The 12,337-nt window shown below is 43.1% G+C and overlaps 1 protein-coding gene across 3 annotated transcripts in view; it reads right to left on the bottom strand.

The window, feature by feature from the left end:
* The window catches only part of DMD (dystrophin), a 2,041,544-nt gene that overhangs the window by 1,573,083 nt on the left and 456,124 nt on the right, over window positions 1-12,337 (bottom strand). For all 3 annotated transcript variants that reach the window (XM_087871305.1, XM_087871306.1, XM_087871307.1), the window contains exons 5-6: window positions 11,114-11,206; window positions 7,321-7,493 (exon numbers count right to left, since the gene is read on the bottom strand). In XM_087871305.1, the coding sequence (XP_087727431.1) occupies window positions 7,321-7,493; window positions 11,114-11,206 (266 nt within the window). The remainder of the gene's footprint in view (window positions 1-7,320; window positions 7,494-11,113; window positions 11,207-12,337) is intronic.

Raw genomic sequence — 12,337 nt, 5'->3', positions numbered from 1 at the left:
GTATTTTCACATATAATTTCTACAACTAACATCCTTCTCTTTATTAACATATTAATATTTTCACTGACTCTTAACCATTTTCTTTTAAACTCTCCACAATCCCATTTCTTGATGCTTTCCTCCCTCTTTCTCCCATTCCCTTACCTTCTTCCTCTTCCTTTTCTTATATCTCCCTTTCTGCCTCTTTTCTTTAATTTTCCCTCTGTTAATTTTCCCTCTCAATATTTCCCCATTTATTTCTCTTCTTTTCAGTTTTGAGATGTATTCTCTCTTATCCATTTTTATTCTATCACTGTTAATCCCAGTGTAATCATCTTTATCTTTATTTTCATATATTTCCTTTTCAATATTTTCTCCTTGTTTCTCTTGTTTCTCATTCATCTTTTCTCTTTCTTTTTTCTTGCATTCTAACCAATCTTCTGCTTCCTTATTTCCCTTAAATGCTTCTTTTATTTTTTTCAAACATCTCCCTTAATATCTCACATTCATCCTCCCAATTCTCCATATTGTCACTTTAGAAGGCTAGAATTTTCCAATTTATTATTTTCATTTACTTATACTTCTAGTTTCAAAGTCCATGCGATATCTCCTTTTTCTTTCCAGATAGTGTCCAGTTCAAATGCTCACTTGAGCCATCACAATCTCAGTCCTCATCCTCTCTGCTTCTCTTAATCTTTTCAGCTGTATACTCCTACGGCTCTTTCCCATGATCTCTCCTCCAGCAGATGTCTCTTTTCAATTCACAACTCTTTCGGCAACAAAGTATCCATTTTATAACGCCCGTTTCCTCTCTTCCGAGTTAAATCTTTTTATTGTTTCAAAAATATTTCTCTGTCTCCTTTTCCCTTGTCTTATTTTTATTTCTTTCAAAATCCAATTTTAAATCCAGGCGGAAGATTCCTTTTAGGGCTTTCGTTTTAACTTTAAGTTCCTCTTTTTTCCCCCCTCTGCTTAAATTCCCAAGTGCAATTTAGCCTTTAATTGCTCGTTGGGATTTCTTTCAAGCTTTTAAAATGTTTTCTTCTTACCTGTGAGTTGGCCAGTCACTTATCCGGTAACAATACTCTGTTCAATCACCACTCCTGCACTTCCTCTTTCTGAACGTGGCCACTCCGGCTTTTGACAGCTCCATGGCTGCCTTCCTTCACTGATGAGTCGAAGACTAATGCCAGCACTTCAGGAAACTTGCTCTTTCCCTATCCGTGCCAGCCTGCATCTTCTTTCTTCACTGTCCCTACAAGACAGCTATGATCCCTAGGGATCCCCAAAATCGGCTGGGATATCGGTGCTCTTCTGGAGCTCCAGAATCCACACCGTATCGCCCAATGCCAGCCACGCCCTCGACCCCAATTGAGAGACTTGAGGCAGGATGAGGCTCACTCACTGACTATATTGCTGACTTCCGGGTGGTCGCCCAGGACCTACAATGGAATGAAGCAGTGCTTATGGACCAGCTCCAGGAAGGTCTTTCGTTGGAGCTCCTGGATGAGCTGGCATGTACTGAATGCCCTTGCACCCTGCAGGAGCTCATGTACTTGTGCCTCTGCATCGATGCAAGGCTCCAGCAACGATGGGCGCAATGACGGATGGAAGCCACACCTGTACCTGTTAAGGCAGTGCTGCCATCGGTACTGCCACCTGATGAGCCAATGCAATTGGGGGCTGTACGGCCTTGCCTGACCCAAGCCAAGAAGGATCGCCACTGCCGCAAAGGCCTTTGCTTGTATTGTGGCAGCCAAGGCCATATGGCGGCCAAGTGTCCTGCTAAGGCATCCAAAGCCACAGTGGGAGCAGCAGCGGGAAACTGGCAGGGCCCAGCCTAGGGAGTTCCTTAGGTTGGGCTTGAGGGGAAACAGCCTACCATCTCCATCACAGACAACTTTTGTACAGCACCTCATGCTAGTAGCCAGTGTCTTTGTGCCAGGTCAGGGAGCAGTGGAGATTCAGGACCTGGTGGACTCAGGGGCCTCGACCAATTTCATGGACATAAACTTTGCTGTGCAGTGCTCCATCCCTCAGCAGCAGGTGTCACTGCCAATATTGGTAGAGATGATTGATGGTCGGCCCCTTCATTCGGGACCTGTGGTTGCTGTGACCAAACCAGTGGTGGGTTGCCCCCGGTTTGGACCGGTTCTATAGAACCGGTAGTAAAACTGGTGGGAGGCTCTGCCCACTGACCCTGATGTCATCAGAAGTGATCTGTGCATGTGCAGAAGCAAGGCACGTGCGCATGCAAAGCACACGCACACATGAGATCCCATTGCAAACCAGTAGTAAAGGTAAGTAGAACCCACCCCAGAACAAACCCCTTCACATGTGCATTGGGCAGCATGTGGAGGAAGCCATGTTCTACATTGCCACAGTACATCACTTTCTGGTGGTGCTGGGGTTAGAGTGGTTACGGGCAGATTGTCTGGTCATCTGGAGCATAGTTCCCCAGCAAGAAGTGTGCCACCCATTGCCTGTACACCTTTGCAGGGGGTGTGGCTATGCCCCTGGACCTGGATCTACCTACAGAATTGGTGGACTATGCTGATGTGTTCAGGGAAAAGGAGGCATATCAGTTGCCCCCGCATCAGTCATATGACTGACCGATCAACTTGGTGCCCGATGCCAAATTGCCAAATTGCCGGTGGGCCAGATATACTCACTGTTGGAACCGGAGCTGGCTCCGTTGTGGAATTTTATCGAGAAGAATCTCTGGAAAAGGTTTATCCGGCCTTCTACCTCCCCATTGGCTGCGCCGGTGCTCTTCATCAAGAAGTTGGGGGAGCTGTGCCTGTGCTGTGACTACCACAAGTTGAATGTGATCACAGTATGGAACTCGTACCTGCTTCCCCTCATCCCTGAACTGATTGAGAGGCTTCGTCAAGCTAAGATATTCACGAAGCTGGACCTGCGGGGACCTACAACCTGGTCCGAGTTCATGCCGGCAATGAGTGGAAGATGGCCTTCCGGATGTGGTAAGGCATTTTGAATATACTGTGATGCCTTTCAGCTTGACCAATGCACCTGCCGTGTTCATGCATTTTATGCACGACGTCTTCTGTGACTTGTTAGATCAGTTTGTGGTCGTTTACCTAAATGACATTTTGATCTACTTGGCATCCCTGCAGGAACACTAGCAACAGGTGCGGCTGGTGTTGCAATGCTTTTGGGACAACCACCTGTTTGCTAAGCATGGGAAGTGCCAGTTTGCACAAACCATGATCAACTTCCTGGGTCATCATATTTCACCTGCCAGTATGGAAATGGACCTGGAAAAAATTGAATCATTGCAGGTGTGGGGTCCTCCACAGCGGGTCAAACATGTGCAGCGACTGTTGAGATTTGCGAACTATTATCGCACGTTTACTCCCCACTTTGCTGCCTTGACTGCTCCCCTTTCTATGCTGCTCAAGAAAGGGGAGAAGTTCCATTGGGGTGCTGAGGAGCAGGAAGCCTTTGATGCCCTAAAAGCCACCTTCGCCTTCGAGTCCATCCTCAAACACCCTGATCCATTCCAGCCATTCGTGGTAGAAATGGATGCCTCAGATGTGGCCATTGGGGCAGTGCTTCTACAGGCCTATGCCCTCCCAGGCATCTTGTTCCCATGTGCGTACTATTCCCGGAAGCTGTTGGTTCCTGAGCGCAATTACACAATATGGGACAAGAAGCTATTGGCGGTTAAAGTCACCTTTGGGACATGGCGGTACCATCTGGATGGGGCCCGTCACCAAGTTGAGGTTCGGACAGACCATCGCAACCTGGAACATTTATGTACAGCCCGGACATTGAACCAGTGCCAGGTGCAATGGTCATTTTTTGCCCGCTTTGACTTTCAGGTAAACTATGTTCCAAGTGGGCATAATCAGCATGCTGATGTGCTGTCCTGGAAGCCTGAGTATACCCAGAGAGAGGACAAAATCCTGCCTTGGACGGTGATCCCATTGGAGCAGCTGGCAGCCACTGAGGAGCCCATGGACCTCTGGGGTAGGATTAGAGAGGCACAGCAGCAGGATCCGTTTGTGGTGGTTCGTCATCAAGAGTTATTCATTGCCCATGTGTTTCGGTTGCATGGATTACCGGACTGAGTAGTGTCAGACCAGTGGGTGCAATTTACAGCATGCTTTTGGCAGACCTTACTCATGGAACTACAAATACAGGCATGGTCTGTTGTCCGCCCATTACCCTGAAACTGATGGGGGTACAGAGGGAATGAATGCTGTTCATTGGAACAGTACCTCTGCTGTTTCAGCAACACCCAACAGGACAATTGGGTGGAGGTGCTGGCTGTGACGGAGTTCGCCTACAACAATGCTCAGCATGCATCCACCCACGTGTCCCTGTTCTTTGCCAGTTACAGCTTCCATCCACGGCTCTTTCCATTGGCTCCATTTGACTCCCCAGTTCCAGCCATGGACACATTTCTGCCAGAGCTAAAAGCCATGCATCAAATGGCCCACCACCAGCTGGAGAATGCCAAGGAGGACTACAAATGCTTTGCAGACTGGCATTGTCATGATGTCCCACCATTAGCTGTAGGCAATTGAGTTTGGCTCTCCACACGGTATCTGCTGATGACGCGGTCATAAAAAAAACTCAATCACCGCTACCTGGGACTATTTCTGGTCGAGGCGGTGATCAATCCTGTGGTGTTTCGCCTATCCCTGCCATGGACCATGCGGATTCACCTGGTCTTTCATCAGTCCTTGTTAGTCCCAGTATCGGCAGACAGTCTGCATGGGCCAGTGCCACCACCGCTGGGACCAGTAGCCCCTTTGAGAGAGGTGGAATATGAAGTGGACAGTATCTGAGATTCATGCCAATTGCGGGACCGGTTCCAGTATCTGGTGGCATGAAAACGTTATGGACTGGAGGACTTTACCTGGGTCGATGCCACAGATGTCCATGTCCCTTGACTGGTCCGCGACTTCCACGCCCGGTTTCCACAGCATCCCCATCCGCATGGTCCCGGGGGAGGGAGCCCTGTGGGGGGGATAGTGTCATGCCCCTGTCAGAGTCTGACTCTGAGATGGAAGAGGAACAACTGACAGAGAGCGAGAGAGTGGCTCCATTGGCTGTGGAGGAAACTGGGGAAGGGTAAAGTCAGGCTGGGCAGAGCAGGGGAGAGGTAGAACAAGGGAGAGGGGGTTCTGATGAAGACCAAAGCCCACCCACTCCTCATCCTAGGCCATGCAGGGAAGAACAGAGAAGAGAGCTTATTAGAGAGGAAAGAGTCCTGATCCCCTTCACAAGATACACCTGGAGCTGGAGTTTAAAAGGAGAGGCAAATGGGAGGGGTGGTTGTCAGGAACAAACACTGAGTTCATGTTCATGTTGACTGCTTTATCTAAGTTCCTGGCATCCTCCCAACTCGTTTAATTTACGGCCATGCTGCTTCAATTCTGGAATTCCTTATCTTGCTTGCCCTGCCGGATTAATTACCTTATCTTGCCCTGTTGGAATTATGGTTGGAAGTTTTGTCTGCTTACAGGTTTGTGAAAGGGTTTTTCTCCAGACCGAAGAGTAAAGGGACATTGGGGGCAAAGTTTGGAGCTAATAAAGGGACTTGTACTTATTTCCTGTCTGTGTTGCCTTTGTGCCATGCCCCGGGTCATCACAACTACTGTATGCACAAAAATGGAAGGACATTTCAATTCCTACCATGGACAAATGGCTACAGAAGCTGATGGAGTTGGCAGAGATGGCTAAATTGACTGTTTGATCAAAGAAAAGAATGTGAATATTTTTGTTGCTACATGGAGACCGCTTCTGGACTTCGTGCTTGTGGTGGAAAAAAACTGAAAGTTTGATTTGGGGTTTTACTGATTAGATTGATTTGTTGTTAAAGAAATGGCTAGTTTATATTATTATGGAAAAGTAAAAAGTTGAGGTTCAATGTTAATGCTTTATTCTACTGCAACAGAGAGAGTCAGAAATCAACACTTTTTTTCTTTTCTCCCTCCCCCCCAACTTTTCTTTTCCCTTCTCCTCCCCACTGTGTCCTCCTATTTGCTTCTGTATTTTTTTATTTTATTCTATAATCTAATAAAATGTTTAAAATAAAATTTCTTAACTTAGACTTCATCTAATATTTCTGAGCAAAAAAACAAGCATCTTTTTCTAGCTTAATAAGATATGATTGTCAAGGGAAGGGGGAAGAGCCAAAGCTTCATTGGAGAGATATCACAGAATCATAGCACAAGTGGATGAAAATGCTTAAAGTTTAATATTTTTATTTTGCATTTTTATTGAAAATGTTTATATATGGAACATTAATGAAATTCAAATTAAAAGTATATATGCATTTACTTTTAGTTCTTTACCTACTACAGTAAACATTTCAGTAATCAGATATTAAGTTGTGTTAGGAATTTTAATTTCAAAAGTGTCTAATGCTGATATGTATGCCATAAAAAGCATACATATGCATGCATGCCTTCGCCATTCATTTTACTTAAAGCCCTAAGTTTTGTGTTGCATGGAATAGATAGCTCTACATGCAACAATATGTCTATGCTAGAAACAATTCAATCTATATATCTGAGATCTATCCTCAGAACTTGCCCAATTGTATATACACACCAGTTTGACCTCAGGGGTATCTCTGTGAAGGTCTGTTTGAAACTCTGGTGGCTAAAGTAATATCTATCTCAAACAAATACATAGGGTGTGGCCTTGATTCAGTGTCTACTGACAGACACATTTCAGAATAAAAAAATAAAATGTTGTCTCCAAATGCCTGGAGTAAAGTTAAGCAGATTTTGATTGGCTATTGATATTGCTATTAATCTTGCAACTGCATTACACTGCATGAATGGATGTATATATCCTAATACTTTATCAAATTTGTGTAGCTTTCCACATTAGAACACTTAAATCTATTGTGTCAATATGTCCTGCTGTTGAAGGTGTTCATGGAGAAACATACTAATATTCTCCATTGAAAGGTTTTATGCATATATATGGATCCTAAAATCGAATCAGTTGCACATAGACTGTTCAATTGTCCTATACATTCTTCTTACAGATTGAAGCTAATTCTTCACTAACTATAATCCACACAAGTAAACTCCAACAGGGACTGTGTATTTTGTATGAAATTATTAGAATTCAGTTTCCAGAAAAATGAATCAATTCACTAGTACAGCAACGGCTGTTAAAAAATCAAGCTTTTCCTAGTTTCTGTTATGAACAGGGCATTTATGCCGGATGCTTTGTAGTTTAACAGTGTATACACACCACATACACACCATGAAAAGAGACAAAATGAAGCAAAGATAGACAGCCATAAGGAAAATTGCTTATTTACTGGTGAATTTATAATAGTTTTCCTACCTGTGACTGTGTATGAGTGCATTGACAGCCAAACCATCAGACCAGCTATTGGTGAAATTAAAAATATTGACCTGTGGATAGTTCTGAGTTGATTGACGAACCCAGCTTAACAAGATCTTTTCACTGTTTGTTTGTTGCAGTCCAGCCATGATGCTTTTCATAACATTTTTTACCTAGTTTACAACACAGAATTTCAACATTAGCTATATTTGTTTATGAAGTCAACCCACTTCCCTTCTGTAAACCCATCTTTTTCAATTTCATTTTAGCCATGGGGTGGGGGGCTCCGCCCAATTATTCATAGGGCCTAATGCTCTCTACTGAGAATCTTGCAAACTGAAATAAAATAAATTATTTCTACACATTTAGTGCAGTAAAACTATAAGTTGCAGAAATAAAACATGTTTTAATTTCAATACGTTTGATGAATAGAATATCAATGCAATTATAAACATGGGTCTAGATATAAACTTGGAATAATTTTATCTTCAACAATAACAAACATGTGCCTTTCAAAAATGAATTCAAGAATTTGAGCTTTGAATGCTCTAGTCTAGAAAGTGTTGCTGGGGATAAACTATGGATCAATATTGCCTCCCACATTCAAGATCTACTAACTGATCATGAGGAAATTGCTTTTTTATTTGTGGAACATAAAGTTTGGTTTCATATATCAAGAAACATAATGCTGTAACATGAAAGTAATCCTACATATATCCTTACATCTAGGGGCTATTCATATGATGGAGAGTTAGAGAGGGATAGAAAGGAAACATCAAGATTTGTTTCTAGAGAAGCAGCCTTATTAATATTGTGGCTCTTAAAACTATCACATTAGTTAGAAAATAAAATACTGAGACTTATCATGTGAATGAAGTATAGTTTTAAGAAGTAAAATAATTTTGTTTTTATTTTCATGGGACTTTTGCTTGTTTTAGCAGTGATATAGAACTTTGTTTTTTAAGAATAATACACTTTTCCTCTGATTGATATATTGGGAGTCAGAGTCCTGATGCAAGTGGTAATAGAAAAGTGAAATAGACAGAATCATGACAATGCTTTTTCATTAAATTACTTCTTCCCATATATTTGATTATTTGCCATATGTTTAATAATTTATGAGGTACATAAAAATGGCAATTTGATAATAACCTGTAGAGAAGGGTCTAGGACAGTGATGGCTAACCCTTTCCAGACCGAGTACCCAAAGCGTGGCTGCACGCCCAAACCCTCCAAATGAAATGCGTGTGCGGCCTCCGTGCATGTACCTCATCCCTGTGCATGCCCCCCCTGCACATCTCCGCCCCCTGCACATGTGCGTGCTCTCCCCGCAAGTGCCCCACATGCACGGCAGAGACCCAAAGACTAGCTGGCTGATGGGAGGCGCTCACGCATGCTCAGCAGAGCTGAACTGAAGCGACAGCTCATGTGCCATCAGAGAGGGTGCTACGTGCCACCTCTGGCATGTGTGCCATAGGTTCGCCATCACAGGTCTAGGATGTTTAGGCACCACCCTTAGCTGCACCCTCTTCACCCCCAGCCACATGCCTCAGCCAATTTACAGCCAGCTTTCCTCCTGCACTGGCCCTGCCCAGGCCATTCTCCATGGCCAATGGGTCCCTGGCCCTTCACCCCCACCCTTCATCCCTGTCCATTCACCCAGACATCGTTTGACCCAGGCCTTTGACTGCACAGGACAAATAGCTCCCAGCCAATTAGATGGTGGGTGGCAGTAATGGCACTGGGAGGGGTAACCAAAGGGGCTGTGGGGAGGCAGTGTGCAATACAATTGGTAGGTGGCTGGGGGAAACAGCAAGAGCTGCAGTGGTGCGCAGTTGCTGACATTGGGGGAAGGTGACAGAGCATGGCTCCTGGAATTGCAGGGGGAAGGGCAATGGTTCCTGGTTGGGAATAAGATGAACTGCCTGTTTGGGTCGGAATCCAGGGGCAGAAGCAATGGGTGGTGGTGGTCAAAATGGGAAGCCACACACCATCACCTTCCCTCCCAATGCCAGCAGCTATGGACCACTACAGCTCTTGCTCTCTCCCCCAGCCTGCTACTGATCATATTGCATGCTGCCCCCCCCCAATCCCCTTGGTCACCACCCAGCACCATCACTGCTGCCCACCAGCTGATTGGCAGGGGGATATTCGTCCTGTGCAGCCAAAGGTCCAAATCAAACGGTATCTGGGAGACTGGGCAGGGACAAAGGGCAAGGGGTGGAGGGCCGGGAGCCCATTGGCCATGGAGAATGACTGGGGTAGGGCAGCGGAGGAGGAAAGTTGTAAATTGGCTGAGGCGGGTGGCTGGGGTGAAGAAGGCACAGCCAAGGGTTAATGCCTAAACGTCCTATTCCACTAGAGAATGTCTGAACTTTGCTCTTTGGTGAACTGCATTTTTGCATCTTACATTGCAGTAATTCTCAAGGTGGAATTAATAAAAGTAAAAAGAAAACAGATATTCCATGTTTGTATATTCCTTAATATAGCAGAATAGAGTCCAAATTCCTTGTTTCATCAACATTCTGCTGCAAGTCTATAGTTCAATAGTTATTTTACTGTCATTTGATTATTAACCATATATCCTACAGCTCTTTCAAAAATTATATTCCAGTGGAAAATTATATTCCAACTAATCCAAGGGTCAGTTTATTATTTCTATGCACAATATCTATATTGTAATGTGCTGTTCCTTCCTTTGCAGGACTCAACACTCCAGTCAGTGTTGATCTGGAGTGAGAGGTCCTGGTCTCAAACCCTACTTTGCATGGTACTACAAGGTTCAGTATTTTCTACACTTATGTTTAAGAACTCCATGAAACTGCTGGGAAAAGTCATATTAGCTTTAGGGTCACTAGTTTCTGAGAATTCACCATCTTCACCTCATTCACCAGTTCTGAATGAGGTGGCACTGCTCCTGACAGATCCAGTTCTCAGTTTGATGATCCTTTTGATCTCACAATTGCTCTCACAAAACAGAAGGTAGTATTATGGCTAGGAAGGCTTTTGAGCAATTTCAGGTTGTGCACCAGGAAACCATTTCTGGGTATGGAGGCTCTACATTAGTCACTCATGCCTTGCACACCTGCATGGATTACTGTAATGTGCTCTACAAGGGTTTGCCCTTGAATTGTATCCAGAAGCTTCAACTGATACAAAATGAGGCTGTGCAGACAGCTACATGCAGTGCAGACAGCTACATGAATCAGCCACATTACACCTCTGCTCTGTGAGATACATTTCTGATTAGTTTGCTTCTGGGTTCAATGTAAGGTGCTAGTAATGAACTATAAACCCCTATAAAGCATTGGGCTGGGGTACTTGATGGATTTTTCCCCATTTACATCTACATATCCCATCATTTATGGCAGAAAGGATATCCACAATGTCATCTAAAAGGATGAATGATTAGAGCCTTTTCTGTCAGAGCATCTTTTCTTTGGAACATCATTATTCTGAGGTTAGACTGGTTCCTGAAGACCCTGAAGACATGGTTTTGCCATCTGGCCTGGGGATTTATTGATGTAGAGACACCAAAGTGGTTATATTATTAGAAAAATGAATGGTGCTCTCCCACAGATTATGTTTTTAAATGTTTTAATGTGTGCTTGTTACTTTTTTTTTGAGGGGGGGCTTTTTATTTTTAGCTTTGTAAGTCACCCAGCATCATGGAAATAAAATGAGCAATTACATAAATTTAACAATTTATAAATTATAAATAAAGAGCTGCATTAGTGTCCTTTGTTTATTACTCATACGTCCTACAGCTCTTCCAGAAACAATCATTTGATACCTGCCAGTGCAGAATTATACTCCAGACCAATCCAAGGGTCAATTTATGATTTCCATCCACAATATCTATACTGCCAATATTTACCAGATCTACCTGTTAGAACAAGACAAAACAGAATAAAAGATAGAAATTAAGAAATGTAAATGTTTTTCTTTGCAAAGTAAAAGTAATAAACCAGAAGCAAATGAGTTTATATTTCCAAGCGAATGGCAAAATATATTATTGCATGAACTTAAATGATTAAATGCTTTTTAATAAAATGTTTTGGCAACATAGTGAAAGAGAGCTTGCAGAAACAACTATATTTATAGCTCTTTTCATAATATGCATTTTTTTAAAAATCCACTAATAATAATTCTGAAAATGTAGAAAAGAAATGGAATAATAAAAGCAGAAATAACACATAGGCATTCCATTAATTTGTGATTAATAGAAAATATTTATTTTTATATCATCTCCCTTGTAAAGATTTTGTAGATATTATTTTGCATAAATTCTCAATCCAGAAAAAATTGACCATATTTTTATTTGAATACTTCATCTATAATCCCCCATATTTATCTGTCCTAGTAGTAGGATTCTATGAGATGATATATTTCTACAAGTGTCAACTTATAAAATGTGCAGATTCGCCTTCATTTGAGTCTTCCATTTAATTTTCACACCATTAACATTCAAAACTCAAACAACATGCATACAATTTTGCCCCAAACATTTCCCTAACATAAGGTGACCAGATTTTAACATTGGTAAAGAAGGACACCATTGTGGGCATGGCTTATTTTGTGGGTGTGGCTTGGAGGTCATGTGACTGGGTGGACATGGCTAGCTGGTCATGTGACCGGGTGGCCATGGCTATGTGTATAGGGACTACTCAGAGGGCTGAAAAAAGTCATTTCTGACAGGTCCTCGCACTTTTGACTGGTCCTCACACTTATGACCATCCTCACATTTATGCCCGTGCAGCATTCTTAACAACCATGTCACTCATTTCACAATTGCTTCTCTTCACCATGATGACAAGATAGGGCAAAAATGTAAAATGTGAGGACAGTCGTAAGTTCGAGGACTGGTCAAAAGTGTGAGGACCAGTCAAAAATAACTTTTTCAGCCCTCTGAGTAGTCCATATGCATAAAAGGATACAGCAATAGAGAGGGATGAAGGAAGGGAAGGGAAATTAGAGTAGGAGTGAGAGTAAGAGAGGGAGGAAGAGAGGAAGAGAA

This window comes from Pantherophis guttatus, chromosome 5, assembly GCF_059756535.1.
Source record: "Pantherophis guttatus breed Tessera chromosome 5, ASM5975653v1, whole genome shotgun sequence".
NCBI lineage: Eukaryota > Metazoa > Chordata > Lepidosauria > Squamata > Colubridae > Pantherophis > Pantherophis guttatus.
The sequence above is the reverse complement of the archived record's forward strand: the minus strand, read 5'-3'. Positions and strand labels throughout refer to the sequence as shown.